The sequence below is a fragment of the Alligator mississippiensis genome, chromosome 1 (assembly GCF_030867095.1).
Source record: "Alligator mississippiensis isolate rAllMis1 chromosome 1, rAllMis1, whole genome shotgun sequence".
In the NCBI taxonomy this organism is placed as follows: Eukaryota; Metazoa; Chordata; order Crocodylia; family Alligatoridae; genus Alligator; species Alligator mississippiensis.
This window is the reverse complement of record NC_081824.1, coordinates 269,485,102-269,501,159: the sequence shown is the minus strand read 5'-3', so window position 1 is coordinate 269,501,159 and position 16,058 is coordinate 269,485,102. Positions and strand designations below refer to the sequence as shown.

At 44.0% G+C, this 16,058-nt stretch overlaps 1 protein-coding gene and 1 non-coding gene across 6 annotated transcripts in view; one reads left to right on the top strand and one right to left on the bottom strand.

Annotated features, from left to right (window-relative positions):
* VGLL3 (vestigial like family member 3) overlaps positions 1–11,007 on the bottom strand; it is a 38,372-nt gene extending 27,365 nt beyond the window's left edge. For 2 of the 5 annotated variants that reach the window (XM_059720613.1, XM_059720615.1), the window contains exon 1: positions 10,703–11,002. In XM_059720613.1, coding sequence (XP_059576596.1) covers positions 10,703–10,819 — 117 coding nt within the window. In that variant the 5' untranslated portion in view covers positions 10,820–11,002. Of the gene's footprint in view, positions 1–10,702 lie in introns of all 5 variants that reach the window. The other 3 variants (XM_059720616.1, XM_059720617.1, XM_059720614.1) reach the window with 3 other exon arrangements.
* A 2,653-nt stretch (positions 11,008–13,660) lies between these two features.
* LOC132248023 (U6 spliceosomal RNA) lies at positions 13,661–13,768 on the top strand. Its single transcript, XR_009459378.1, has one exon. It is a non-coding gene; the product is annotated as a U6 spliceosomal RNA (small nuclear RNA).
* Positions 13,769–16,058: the final 2,290 nt, after the last annotated feature.

The following is a 16,058-nucleotide window of genomic DNA, read 5'->3' as shown; positions in this document are numbered from 1 at the left end:
AACTGTTCACTTTAGAACAGTTTCTTCCACCTCTACTCATTGTAAGCCCTACCTTACCCTGCAAGTAGCAGCAGCATGGAAGACAGGAGGGCTACATTTGGGATAGGGTGTTATTACATTAGAGTGAGCCAACAGAATCTGGTCCTTTGTAAGATGTTTCGTAGCACAAAGTAATGTCACTGACAGCAATGAGAAACCCAATTTCTTTCTTTTTTTTAATTTTTAATTTATTTATTTATTTATTTTTATCATGCAAGCCTGTGGGCCAAGCTTTTGGACAAAATACCAATATGTAAAAACAGAAAAAAGTCACAATAATGACCCCAAATCAGAAATAGTGAAACAAATGATTGTGGGGGAGAAGGGGAAAGCATTGGGGAAAAGAAAGTTACAAGAAATATATGGCATAAGCCTGTGAGTAGCTAGTCCAAACCCTTTTCTTTCTCATATCAAACTAAAATGTCAAAATAAATGTGTGTGAAGATCCATTTTGCATGGAACATATTTTTCACATGTTCCACTTTATAACTGTTTTCACAGAAAAGTTCACCACAACAGGCAGACTGCAGCAGCTCTCAGCCTCAGTCAGCCATTTCAACCCCCAGCTCTACACACACAAAGCTTCAGCAAAACACAAGCATGAGTGAAGCATACGTTCAATGAGCACTTCAGGACTTGATAGCTTCTTTAAAAATACAGCTCGATTCATCTTTTATGATTTGCTTGGCAACATTTTAGCACCATCAGTATTTCCACAAGTTCATAGCTTCTCCTCTTTCGTGAGTAGTTAGGTAGCACTTTTCTCATTCCTAAATAGTTCATAAATTTTCTTCTATAAAATAAATCAAGTATGCTTGTTGTAAGTATTTCATGTAACTGGCAGACTTCTACAATCTAGTGTACTATTGAAGCCTTGACATTTGGCTATTAAAATATACACACACAGTCACCGTGAAATAAGCTAGAAACACAAAAAATTCTTTTTAATAATAAATGATTACTAGAAGAGGCAGATAGTGAAAACTTGTTCATTGCAATGAGGCTAACTAATATTGCAATTAACAAATCTATATACTTGAAATGACCACAAGTCTACTATAATGTAAACTCACTGCAAAACTTAATCTTGGTTTATATCATTAAGATAGTTTCATTACTGAATACTGCCACAACAAAGTAATAATTCAAAAAATATATATTATTATGTTGTTCAAAGCTGTATGATGAATATAAACTATAAGTCACTTATTTTGTCAGTTTGAGGATATTATACACCTTTGGAAATTCAAATCTGAATTATATTGATTACAGGGAAAGTTCCATTTTTGTAGTGCTTAATATAACCTTACTTATTTAGACACACAGCCTTATACCAAGACACTCCTACATATATATAAAAGCTGAGGAAAGGCAGATAAAATGAGCAATGACAGTAATAGCATAACTTGGACCTTTTATTTAGTAAACAAGATGTTTTGTTAAAGAGATGCTCTCCTAACATCTGATTCTGCACTTCTTTCTTGGTTAAACACTTGCAATGAAGTGAGTAGTTTTAAACAATAACAATAATCAATTGCTTGACACAGTGAATGTGGCTATAGAATGTATAATACTCATCTGTCACATGCCATACATCATATGATATTGGATAAATTGGGTATATTAGAGATTTATGATATTACATATATAGGGTGGTACCAGGTGTTCTTAGAGGTACAGAGTAACCCCTGTTCTATTAAAAAACAGGCTGAAAGTGTGGGTTGTTGTTTTTTTTAAATAGAAGTTTACACGTGTCTAAATAGAAATTAACCAATGAAGTATATGTTCATGCCAAGCTGTAAGTATGCACAAAACACTTGAGAAGGTGGTCTATATCGTTACAAATATACCATTTGTATTTATACTGCCAGTATATCACTGCATGAGCATGAATGCAATTATATAGAGAAATACACTCTTCAGTATAGCCTCTGGCCTGACTTGGTAATCAGGAAGGAAGTCTTTCACTGTTCCTATATAGAGACTAGAGTTCAGGAAATTAAAACTTATCTCCAGAGTTGCTTCTGTGTGCAGGAATGTTCTCCTTTCCACAGTCTAAGAATCTGATTAATTTTCCATTTCAGTCTTCCTCCTTTTAACCAAGTTATGAGAGTAACCAATCAAAGTTATTCTATAAATTTATTTTGAAAACACTAAATCTTCAATATTACATTCTTTTATTTAGTTTTAAGTGGTAGCATTGGGTATGTGTTAACATAAAACTATTTATAACCAAAAGTGATAGCTTTTGCAAAATTAAAAATAGGAGTTCTATGTTAAAATAAGATTTTAATTATTTATCAGTGATTTGATTGTTAGGGGAAAAAAAATTATTTTCAAAGATATATGTACCTTACACCACATGTATATGCAGCCAATCAAAATGCTGAGCCACAGTCAAACTTTGCTTCAGTAGACAGATTATTTTGAATGAGAAGCTATAGTGAGACCACGTAACGGTGATGTAACATTTCCGTTAGCAAAGTACATTTTCTTTAACATATACTATATTCATTCCACCTTCAGACTTTTTACAGCTTTTTTACAATGCTGGGACACTTTTCCTAACCCCAAGACTGTGTGTCTATATTTGTACAGGTTACTGGAAAACTATTTAAGATTCTGAACCCTCCAAAATTTGGTTGGTTTGCCTAACCAGTCCAAGCTAACAGTCAAATTGCTGATAAGTACAAACTGTACTAAATCAATTGCTTTCATATATTTGTTTTAAGAGCAGTTCTGCTATATGTTTATGCAGCCACAAAATATATAAAAACAATATTCATAGATGTAACATCAGACTTTTGACTGCACGTGATGTAAGTCTTCATGGTGTAGCACTCCCCAGTCACTTCCCAATCTCCCAATGTTTATCTACTCACAATATCCTCCTGTCCCTTTCCCCACCATTTAAAGTCTACAAACCGTATAGTGGCAAGTTTTACAGCCTCTGCAAACCTATGTCACCATGTGGGCCAGAAAGTAGAATTAAAGCTTGGTTGAGCACATAGGGTGCCTAAAGACATGCGCATTTGCATTTTAATTAGAATGTGTCAGAACAGACTCGATTAATTGTTCTAATTAGAATACTCCAATGTCACCTCACCGTCACATGTATTAAGCTTCCACATGTTTCAAAATGGACGCTGAGGCACTTTATATAAACTTCACTGAATGAGCTTCAGATAAAGCATCCCACAGCCATTTTGAAATGTGCAGGGGCTTAATACACGTGACGATGAGTCATTTTAATTAGAGTGGCTGTCCAGGAACTGCTGTAATTAAAATGCTGCCCCACCCCCACCCGCGAGCACATATATAGGCAGCCATAGGGAAGAAAGAAGGCCAATAAGGGCATTTGGTTCCTGTAGCAGCTTTCGGTCAAATTAGATCATGGAGAAATAATCCAGTACGATGGTTAGGCCGGCAGGTCAAGCATGTACATGTGCCACAGAAACTCTGAATAAGCAGAGGTGTACAATAGAAGTTGCATAAAATAAAGGTTGACTTTTTTTAAATTTATGAACCCTTCCATGAAGGAAAATGTAGTAGACTTGACTTTAGACCATTTTTGTGCTTTGCTTTAAGAAAGAGAAAGTCAGTAGCAAACCCTTAGTAACACTGACCCTTCTGAAAGTCCAGGTTGGTTAAGCATTCAGAATTTTGGGTGAGCATACAAACGTTGATCTTGAATCAAACTGATATGGCTGGATTCACTTTGCTGGTATATCTTTATATACTAGCAAAATACCATTATAAGTCAGTTTTTCCAGCCAAGAGTGTTTTCCAGCCAAAATCTTGTGAAACTATCAGTTCTTTCACATTTCTAGTACTTTCTTGAATAGCCTATCCAGAACCGAGAAAAAGCTGTTCTCATAGAATGAAATTCTAGCCACATTAAAGCCAGTAGCAAAATACCAATTGACTTTAATGAGCCCAGGATTTCACCCCTAGTGTTTGGTGAAAATGCCTGAACATTCCTTCCATATATTGCTAATCCCCCTTCCAACTGCAATCAGCTTGCTGTGCAGTGGCATGGAAGGCAACCAAACTTATTTGAACTTTTCAAAATGTTTAGTTTAGCTTGGACTTGAATCAAGTATTCAGTGACATTTTAAGCCAATTCCTAATTTTATGCCCACAATGATTGCCTATTCCTACAAATTACCAACCCTATACATACCATCATCCAGCATATGTTCTCCTATGCACAAAAGCATACAAGTCTAGTGGGCTTGTGACCACCTGTTACAGATTTTCCATTATGAGAGACAGAACAGGAACTGCAAATAAAGAAAAACTACACTGAGGAAACACCATACGACCCCCTTCAAAGAATACGGCCCGACACTTGATAGAAGCTTCTGAAAAAGAATGTTTGCAACAAACGTGAGCAGAAGGGGGAAAGTCTCTATATGCAGTACTTTCTGCCAGTGTGGCTGGCTCCTATATAATAAAGTATAAATCCTTAAATAAAAAGATGGAACAAAGGAGGAGGAAATCGAGCACTCAGAGGAGTATATTTCTCAAGGTAGCTCATGCCTAAAAGTTAGTATTCCCAGATCTGAAAATGTTAAGTGCTAATTGTTATCCTTAGAAATGAGTAAGTTATGGGATAAGCATGTGCAGAATGCAGAATGAAGTAGAGTATTTCTTTCATCTGCACCACTGGATTTGCAGCAATAGTAGGGAAAAAGGATTTGGAGATAGCACATTTAAAGTGCTATCTTTTGTTAAACAATGTCCTTAACTGCATCATTAGCTTAACAAACTTTTCCTGAAAATGTGTAAGCAATTGATTAAACAACATACATTTCAGGAATAGCCACATTTTCGCGTGGATTCTGGATAGATCAGAAAGAAAGAAAGTGAACGGCAGAGCTTTTTGGTCACTGTCTTTAATCTGATTGGAGATTGTATAACTGAAAATAGTTACACCCTGATAGCTTGTTAGTGGCTCACGTGAAATGGATTCCATTCCAGTGCCTGTAGACAACTCATGATAGTGTCAACTACTGCAGCTGACACAAGCTGGCACCCTGACTGGCAACCTCAGAGTACAGTGCTGATAAGTCATCTGGAAGAGAAAAATACCCGGTACAGAGGAACTTAAGTAATTTGTGAGAAGTATAAGGAGAAGAGACCTAAAGAAGGATGTCTTGCATTCGAAAGCGTGTCTAACTCTATCCTGATAATACAGTTGGTCTAATAAAAAATTTACCCTAAGAAAGCCTTGTCTCAAGTATAAGAAAAGGCATACATTTACAACCTTTTTAAAAATCCATTCACAACTTTCTTTATACTGTGTAAACTTAACACATACTAGTCAGAATACCAAGAATATAGTAGGCCAAATCCTGTGCTAGGCCATGGTACATAAATGTCAATGGTGTGTAAATCAATGCTGCACCTGGCCCATTGACTGCATCAGGCATAATAAAAAAAAAAAAAAGTTTTTAAAGAGGAAACTTATAGGCCTGATCTAAAACCCAGCAAAGGCAATGGTGAGACATTGGAAGCTTTGGTCCTGAGAAAATATCTTGATTTTAAGAGTCAGAAGATGTACTTTGGCTTCATGGAGACGGTGGAATTAAGTTTACAAATGCAATTTTCTTCCAGGATGTTACATGAGTGTCCTTCCCAGAAATATTGAACATTTGCCACTAAAGGCTCTTCTTAACTAGAAAAATGAAGTCATGGTATTCGTATCTGGATTATCCTACTAGAAGCTGATGCAATGCCAAACACAACTAGTTCCCATCTGCAAAATCATGTATTTGTTGATGAGGAGGAGTCCAGTTAATTACCTAACCCTCTAATGAAGGCAAGCCCTTAACCAGAAAAAGGTGGTTTAGAGCATTGTCCTCAGCAGTAAATCTTATTTCTGTGTATCATCACTCCTTTTTGCAACACTGATATAGAAAGGTTGTACTAGTTTAGCTCGTGTCATCATGGTGCCATAAAGAAACTCCAGTAGTATCATTTACTGTTTGCATTTAAACAAAGCTACGTACGGCTTGGTTCCCCATTCCTTTGGGGAGAAAAAATGTTCAAGTGAGCCAGGATGAATCCTATCTTGCCTTTTCATTGGACAGAATACTCTGTTATTGCTCGTACTTTGCTTTGAAATTGCCAGGATTCTACAATGATTGCCTTCTCTCAGGGACTCTTGTATTGGAAGCTCTGTTACATCAGTGTCACATACATCCCATAGCAAACCCAGAACATGGTACACAGGCGCAAAACACTTCATTCTAATTTCACCAGTCTGAGAGGTGAAAATAATCTCTCTATAGTACGGTATTAACAAACATAGATTATTAATGTGTACTTTTATGTGGTATATACTTTGGCAGGAAAAAGAAGAAAATCCAGCATATAGCTAGATGTATAGTCCAAGGGTTGCAACTCATTTTCATCTGTCCTCTCTAGCAGAGTGTGTGTGTGTGTGTGTGTGTGTGTGTGTGTGTGTGTGTGTGTGTGTGTGTGTGTGTGTAAGCATGCCTCATCTATTTCCTTGGAGAATTGCTACGGACTACATCCCAAAAGATCTAAAGGCAGAGTTCCAAAATACACCCAATGGTGGTAGGACTCAGCTCCCATTAACACAAACAGAAATTGAGTTCTCAGCCACTTAAACATATTTAAAAATCCCACCCTGAAGGCATTTGCTAACATATGATTTAGGAAGATAGGAACGAGGGACTGGAAGGGGCCTTCTATGACTAGGTCCCAGCATTCACTGGCACACATCAACTGAAGGAATCCCCAAAAGATTTCTTGGCTATGGATTTGTAAAAACTCAAGGCTTTACAACTTCTGCAACGATGTTAAGCGATTAAAGAATGTAGGGGCAAAGTGTTACAGATACCAAGAATGTAAGGGAAGAGAGGTTACTCCTTAAAAAAATATTTAAAAAATGAATCACTTACTAAAAATGTATCCAGAAACTCACTTCTGCATATGAGTGAATATCTGTTACTCAGAGCAAGATGCCACTGTATTCTTACCTCATACTAACTCAAAGTTTATTTTCATAATCCCTTCTACACAAAGTCGGCCTGCTGTGAGGATGCCTAGTTGCATGCTAAAGGAATATTTTCTAATACAAATATGCAGTACCAGTAAAAGTAATTAAAAGTTGCCAAACAGATAAAAGGATTCCAAACAGATAAACAGAAGGGACTAGACCTTTAGTTCATGCAAGGTGGTATCCTTCCATGAGCTGAAGATATGGCTCCATCTATTAAAGAAAGAATTCATTTTTAATAGTAAAAGGCACCATAAAAATGTATGTACATAGAAACATGCATATTTTCAACAAAGATATTTTGGGTAATAACATTTTAACTTCAACAAGGAGGACATACCATCAAAGACCTGGGTTGAGTATGAAACTCGGACGTGCAAAAGAATCAAATAAAGATCAGTACTCTTTGTCAGGCAGCTGATTTTGTAATGACTTCCAAATGGTGACACCAGTGTACACTGACTTTGTAAAATAGCAGCTAGGCTGAGTCCTTGGAAATGTTAAGGATGAGCTGCACTGTATCAGCTCCTATATACATTTTTTTTTTAAGACATACAATTAACTCATTTTTCTCCATGATTATTTTTTTTAAAGCCATTGTTATAATTCTGGCAAAGAAGAGAGTTCCAAAATGATCATCTTAGTTACCATTTTAGAACATTTTATGACAAATGTGTGCATGAGAAGGAATAAAAACCTGGCAACAGTTAAGAGAATTTTCTCTTTTTTTAGGCTGAATATTACAAAGCATTATAGAGTGGTCAAGTAGTCAAATTACTTGATTGGGTAAATATTACTGGCAGGCTGGTTTTAAAGAAAACAGGGTGACTTGAATAATGTGGAACACCATCTGAACAGCAATTTTTTTTCTATTAAGCCTGTACAGATGGAAGAGGATCTATTTTTTGTTACATTTTTTTTAAACTATGGTTCTTTATAGACAGTTATAAACTGTGCCTAAATTTCCAGCTGTTAGAATTAGAGGGTGCAGCAAAGACAATTCAGTGAGCTTACAGATGTAAGCCAGTCCTGTATCCTGACTTTGAGCAGTTCATGAATAACTGTAACAGCAACACTTTATAACTAAATGATATGAGGCAAGACAGGACAAGTGGAAGTAACTGATAAAAAAAACCCAACAACAACAAGTTCTTGATGTACCTTTTGCAATAACAGCCTAGAGTGTACTCACGGTAACCTATAAAACATATCAGTTCAATTCTTTGCTCTCTAACTTTGCCTAGGTCATGTCTCTGTGCCAAGGTAAAAAATGAAATAAAAAGAAAAATAGACCAGCAATAATTCTGTGCATTAAAAAAAATGACTAGTAAAAAAACCCAAAAAACTAGTCAGTGTGATGCTTTTGGGACAGTTCATAATTTGTGCAATATATAGATGAGTGAATATCACACTGGGATTTGACACTGAAAAGAGATTTTAGTCTCTGTCATTTGGAGACAACTATACTATTTTCTGCAACAAAGATAATTACATTAAGCTGCAGTTTAATTAAAGCTATTTCCATACACTAGGTATGCTGCATGTTATATCCACAGGCTAAGAATGTATTCACTCTCCAGACCTGAAAAAGAACGTCTTTCATTCGGAAGAACGTCTTGCCTAACTCTCTCCCAGCTACGCAGCTGATCCAGTGAAAGATACCGCCCAAAGAAATCGTTGCCTCTCCCATCATTCCTGGACCATCACAGCTACAACTACTACTGGCTCACCTCCACAGTGAAGCTGTTCAAAAAATAAAATAAAACCCAACACACAAATCCTCATTTGCAAACCCTGTTTTACATCAGTCAGTTTCCTCCTCAACGGAAACATTTACATTTTCAATATAACTTGGTAACCTAATACAACCCAACAAGGCAGCATCAGCGTAGTAGCCAGGAGGCTGAGGCATTGAGCTCCAACACGAAAGCTAAAACTACCGGACAAGTGCCATTCTGCAAGATGGGACCTAGAGTCAAAAACTATGTGTTTAAAAGTATGTTGCAAGGGCTAGAAAAGCACTCCATTTGCCCACGGTCCCAGCAAAGAGCTTGAACACCCTGGAGAAGTTAGCTCTTGTCCCCTTCCTGCCAGTTTTCTCTCTCTTGAGCACCCTAGAGAAGTCAGCTCTTGTTTCCTTTGTACAAAAATTTTCTCCCTCTCTCTCTCTGTCAAGCAACTGGGAAAAGTCAGTTCTTGTCTCCTTCCTGCCAGTTCTCTCTCTCTCTCTTGAGCAACCTGGAAAAGTCAGCTCTTGTCTCCTTCCTTAAAAGCTCTTTCTCTCTTGAGCACCCTGGAGAAGTCAGCTGGTCTCCTTTCTGTAAAAGCTCTCTCTCTCTCAACCTGGAGAAGTCAGCTCTTGTCTCCTTTGTGCAAAAATGTTCCCTCTCTTGAGCAACTTGGAAAAGTCAGCTCTAGTCTCCTTCATCAAAAGCTCACTCCGTCTCTCTCTTGAACAACCTGAAGAAGTCAGCTCATGTCCTTTCGGCAAAACCTCTCTCTCTCTCTCTGGCAACCTGGAGGAATAAAAATCAGCTCTTGTCCCCTTCCAGCAGAAGCTCTCTCTTGTGTACCCTGGAGAACTCAGCTCTTGTCCCTTTCTGCAAAAGCTGTCCCTGCCTCTCCCTCTCCCTCTCAGCAATAAATAAAGGCAAAACAATAACACGCAGTAGGGACTTTAATGCTTCAGCCCGTGCTTGTGTCTCCCAGGCAAAGTGATATTAGGGGTCACTTCCCATGTACGGAGAAAACCAGCTTCGCGGAGAATAATGATAAAACCTTCTGGAATGCAGCAACAACCCAAAAATGTATTCTCAGATGACTACACGAGGGCCAAGTCAATATTAGTCGCACTTCACCCACGCACTGCATAGCCTAAAAATGCTGTCAGCCCGATAAGAATTTCCTGACTTCCTTGGGGCTTTTTTTTTTTTTTTTTTCCTTTTTAACATCTGATCTCCGCAGTGAACGGGAAACAGCTCCCCGAAGAGCGCGGGGCAGCCCCAGCCCCCTGCCCACGGCCCTGCTCGGCAGCCCGCCGCACGGAGCCCGATCAGCGCCGGGACCTTCCCTCCCTCCCTCCCTCCGCCGGGTCTAGCGCGGGTCCCAGCTCCCCCTAGCCACGGATCCGCGACCTTTCCTGCTGGGGCTAGGGCAGGTCCCAGCTGCTCCTCACCACTGGAGCCGAGATCTTCCCTACTGGGTCTAGGGCAGGTCCCAGCTCCCCCTAACCACGGCGCCGGGACCTTCCCTGGTGCATCTAGGGCAAGTCCCAGCTCCCCCTAACCACCTGGTCCGGGACCTTTCCTGCTGCATCTCGGGCCGATCCCAGAGCCCCCTAACTACTGGCTCCGAGATCTTCCCTAGGGGATTTAGGGCAGGTCCCGGCTCCTCCTCACCGCGCGTTCGGGACCTTCCCCGGTGCATGCAGGGCAGGTCCCAGCTCCCTCTAGCCATGGACCCGGGGCCTTTCCTGCTGGATCTAGGGCCGATCCCAGCTCCCCCTAACCGCGGGGCCGGGACCTTCCCTCGGCTGCACCCGGGGCAGGTCTCAGCTCCCCCTAACTCGTGCCGAGCCACTGGGTGCCGACCTCCGGACCTCCCCTGCAAGCCGGCCCGGGGCTGGGCACTCACCTGCGGGCCGGGCGGCGGCGGGCAGCGGGCGGGGCCGCCGGCGGCCGGGCAGGACAGGTGCTGGGGCGCCCCGCACGCCGCCCGCGGGTGCTGCGTGGCCACGTCCGAGCAGCTCATGGCAGCGGCTGCCGTCCCGCCGCTGCTGGTGCCGGAGCCGGAGCCGGAGCCGGAGCCGGGCTGGCAGGCGGCCGCCACGCCCGCATGCCGCTCAGCACCCGCGGGCCCCCGCGCCCGCTCTTATAGCGGCGGCCGGCGGGCGGCCGGGCAGCGGTGGCGCCGGGCGCATCGCGGGCACCGGCGCGGATTACCATAGGCACAATGAGCCGGCCGGGCTCTGCCAATGGCCCGCGCCGCCCCGCCCCCGCCTCCCCATTGGCGCCCAGGCGGGCCGGGGGCGCGGCAGCGCCGGGGTGCCACCGGGGGGCGGGGATGGCCCTCTGCGCCGGCCGAGCAGCCCTTGTGCGGGCAATGGAAGTGTTCAAAATGTGCCAGGGGCGTGCTTGGCAGGCACACGGCTCCCAAGTCCACCCTGGCACATGGAAGATGCCGGATTGTAGCCGATTGGGATGTTCAACTTCGCTGCAGACAAGGTTCTTCGGGTGAATCTGATATGTCCTGGTCTGCCTGTGTCCTTAGACATACACGGCTGCAACCTGCGCCCTTGCAGAACAAGAAAGATTTTTCACCTCCCTGCCTGCCGTCTGACACCTCCAGGGATCCACACATCCAAGAGCTACTCATTACCGCTCACAAAGACACCAGCATGGCCCCAAGGGGACAGCCTTCCCTCTGCAGCTCCCTCTGTGCACAAGTGAAGTTTATTTCCTACCTACGGGGACTTCTGACCATCTTGTACCACCTATATATTTCCCAGAGTCTGATGAAGGGACTTTGATCCCAGAAGCTTGCAGAAAAGGACACTTTTCTTGCGATTTCCCAGTTGGTCTAATAAAAGGTATCGTTTTGGAGCCAAGAGTTTAAGTGTTTTGTATGCCCAAATGTACCACCCTTTTTGCATAGGCAGCCCATTGATGCAGCCTGTGCAAACTCAAGTCACTCTCAGAGACTCATAACTGGCTTTTTAAACATTTGTATTTAATTTTTTTAATTAATATAGTTCATGTCCCAGGTCAGATCAGTTCCAAATCCTTTTATAGTTTCATAGATGTTAGGGGCTGGAAGGGACCTTACAGGCAGTGTTCCCTCTAAGCTGTACACTGTGCGCGGCCACACAGGCGCACCTGGAAGCGTGACACGAGCACATCTGCATGGCCACACACTCCGCACAGCTTAGAGGGAATGCTGCTTGCAGATCATCAGGTCCAGCCCCCCTGCACTTGGGCAGGAAAGACTCCTGGGGTCAGATGACCCCAACAAGGTGGGAGTCAAGATGCTTTTTGAAGATTGTCAGGGTGGGTGACTGTACCCCTCTGGGGGCAGCCTGTTCCAAACCCTTGGCACTTGGCTTGTAAAGAAGCTTTTCCTTATGTATAGCCTGAATCAATCTTCAATCTGTTTGTGCCCATTATTTCTTGTCCTCCCCCAGGGGGCCAAGATGAATAGATGCTCCCCCAAGCCATAGATGGAACAGGACTCAATTGTTCCAAAAAAACATATCAACTGAGCAGGCACAACTCAATCATTATAAACACCATGCACAGTGCTACAACTGGCGAGCGTCCTCTGTCCCAGGCTCTCACTCTGGGACTTCAGATACTCCAAAATCCATTGGCAGCATGGACAACTGGTGCCACCTTAGCCAGGGGGGACATGTGCCACTCCCTCCCACCCCGTGGCAGATCTTGCTGCCTGGAGGGAGTTCCCCTGCAGCAGATCACTGAAGCTGCTTCCAGGAGTAGCTGCAGCTGCTTCTGGGAGCAGCTGCAGTGATTGGCCGGAACTTGCAGCGCCCCCACCTGCCTTACCTGTCCATCGCCTAAGTGGCGACCGCGGCTGATCAGAGGGTGCACCCGGCACTCTCAGAGGGATCGCCACTGATTGGCAGGCATCCTACGTGTAGGCCCAAGCCCAGAGGCCTTGGGACTCAGATGCCCCCAGAAACCACTCTATCTTAGCCTACAAAAACAGGTCTACGCTCCATCTGAGCCAAAATTTGCTGTCAGCACTTTCTTATGACTGCTTGCCTCGAAATAAAGAAATGCTTCAATTTTGATGACCCAGTTTTCACTCACTCACTCACTGGCAAATTTCAGTGAGCAATATAAAGTAAATAATAAAAATGTATTTGCATACTTATTTGCATATTTTTTCAGTGTACGATAGCTTTTCAGCAAATATGATCATTTTGAGCTTCCCATACAATAATATTATGTTTATGACCGGAGCTGGGCAATCTCACCCTCAGGTCATCAACAGTGCTGCCAGGTATACAATAATTATCATATTTATAGCATAATTTCAACCCTTGTACAATGTACAATTAGTAAAAGTGTTCAAACTTGCAATAATTTTTGAGGCAACTAATTCATGCAGCATATAAAAAACCTAAATCACTCTTAGAGAGCCATGCCCACCTTTTGGACTTGCTATCAGCACTTCCTTATGACTGCTTGCTTGCCTCAAAACAGAAGAAATGCTTCAACTTTGATGGCCCAGTTTTCACCCATTCACTTCCGATTTATAATGAGCAAAAGAAAGTAAATAAGAAAAGAACTAATTTGCATACTTATTTGCATATTTAGTTCAGTATACTGTAGTTTTTCAACAAATATGCTAAGTTTGAGCTTCCATTACAATAATTTCATATTTAAGACCTGGTGATGCTGGGCATCAGTGTGGGGGGAGCTCTGGACACTGTCCTCACAGGTAGGAGGGCAGCTCACTGCTTCCTCTGTTCTGCCCAGACCCTTTGAGAGTCCCCGCTGCCTATGGGGGGATGAGGGGAAGGCTAGGTCTCAGCAAAGCAGGGTAGGGGAGCTATGGAAAAAGGGGGTGCTGGCTCCTTTTGTAAGCTTTGGCAGCACCTGCATATTGGTGCCACACAGAGAAGATTAGCCTGGCCCCTGAGAAAGGATGAGACCAAATTTTCTGGGGAGAGATTTTTTTGGCTGAGATACAGGGAGACAGGGGGTGTCCACGTCTCAAGGCACCGGGGCTTGCACGTAGGGTGCTTGACTGGATTTGGGGAGTCTTGGAAGCCCTGGTGGGATGGGGCTGGGAGGGAGGATGCTTGCCCAGTGGTAGAGCCACACAGACATCATGACTGAGCTCTGCTCAGTCAAATTTTGGAACTTGACTCTTGGGTTTTGCCAGGCTGAATTTGGAATTGATTTAGCCTTGAGAAAAAATAAAACAACAAAAAAACCCCTAAAAAAACCCCTCCCCAGTGGAGAGAGACGAGATTATGGTTGTATGGGATGGTTTGGGTACAGATGATCTTGCCTCAGGCAGGGGGTTGGACTAGATGTCCTCTGGAGGTCCCTCCTAGCCCTGCTTCTCCATGACTTGATGAGATGCTGACAAAACATGTGTGGTCCTTTCATCATATTTTTCCTCCTGGATCACCATAGTGAATTGTCTTCTCTACAGTAAATACCATTGTCTCTCCCCATCCCTCCCCCACAGAGGATCAAATGGCAAGAGCTACAATGCTGCAAACACTTCTAGAGGTGAGTAACAGGCTGCTGAGTTCCACCGCCTGACTGCCGGTGTAGATAAGCACATGAACAAGTGCCCACAGCAGCCAGGTGAATACCATCATCCATAGACACAGAAAAGAGCACCAAGTCCTTGCTCCTCAAGAATAACATTGCCCTATAAAATCAGAGAATCATAGAAAATGAGGGCTGAAAGGGACGTCAGGAGGTCAACTAGTCCATCCCCCTGCTCAAAGCAGGACCATCCCCAGCTATAGCATCCCAGACCTCCTAAATGATGCAAACACATGTGCACATGCTTACATTTGTGAATTTAAGCAGACCCGCACAGTTCTCATCACTTGCCTATACAGGTTTCCCTCAATTTATGTGGGTGCCATATATATGAATTGGCTCTTATGTGATCACCCTTTTTCTACCCCAAATTCCTTATATGTGAGGTAAATTCACTCGTATGAGATTGGGCCTCCACCTGTCCCCACTCACCCCAACCCCTGGGCTGCTCCATGCTGTGGTGCAAGCATATGGTGGCGGCTGCTCCTGGGTCTGCTGCAGCAGTTGGGGTGAGTGGAGAGAAGCTGAGCCCCAGGAGGTTTGGGGCAAGGTGCAGCCCAGCGGCTACAGGCCGCTGGTGTCGGCTGCTCCTGCGGCTGCTGCAGCAGGGACTGGGGTGAGTGGGGAGAAGTGGAGGCCCTGGAGTGCAGCAGGCAGCAAGGTGGCAGGAACTGTGAGTGGGTGCAGGGCGCTGGATGTGGGGGGGAGCAAGACTGGGGTGCACAGCTCTTGCTGCTACATGGCCCCTGGGAGGGCTACAGGTTGGGGGCTGCACCAGGCTCTTCATGGGGGGGACACAGGCCTCCAGATACACGTGGGACTACAGCAGGCTGCACAGCAGGCTGGGGCCAGTGATGCCACCGGTCTCTCCCCAGAGCTCGGTGGGCAGGTTGGGGGGCTATGGCAAATTTTGGGGTGGCAGCAGCCCCCCTCCCAGCGCCACTGCCTCATTCCTGCAAGCAAGGCTGGGGCCAGCGGCAGCACTAGGCTCTTCCCGATGCTCCAGGTGGGTGGTAGCAGTGGCACTGGGAGGAGTCCTGCTGCCGCCCCAAAATTCACTGTAGCTCCTCAACCTGCCTGCCGAGCACGGGGGAGATCCCAGTGGTGCCACCAGCCCCAGCCTGCAGTGGCAGTTTGCTATCATCCTGTGCACAGATCCAGGGGCCTGCACCCCCCTGGGAAGAGCCTAGTGCAGCCCCCCAGCTCCCACCTGCACACACACCCCCACCCAGCGCCCCGCAGTTCCTGCCACTTTGCTGCCTGCTGCAGCCACAGGAGCTGCTGATGGGCTGCACTACATCCCTCCCCTAATCCTAGCCTTACTCCCTCCCTCCCTCACCACCATGGGAACGTATCCCTATCTGTTCCATTGTAAACTGAGTTCACTTAATGCAAATTAAATTTATGCGCCGTTCTCCGGAATGCAAGTACCGCATAAATCAAGGGAAACCTGTAAATGAATCCATTGAATGAACAGGCTAAGCATTTACAGGCTTCAGAACCCACTTTCTGTTTATTGTAGAGCAGTGCAAATACTTGAGCCATAGAAATCATAGAAATCATTAAAATCATAGAAATTAAGTGCTAGAAGGGACTTTGAAAGATCATTGAGTCCAACCCCCAGCTCTGGGTAGGAATACTGCTGAGATCAAACGATCCCAGCGAGGTGTCTGTCTACTCTTCTC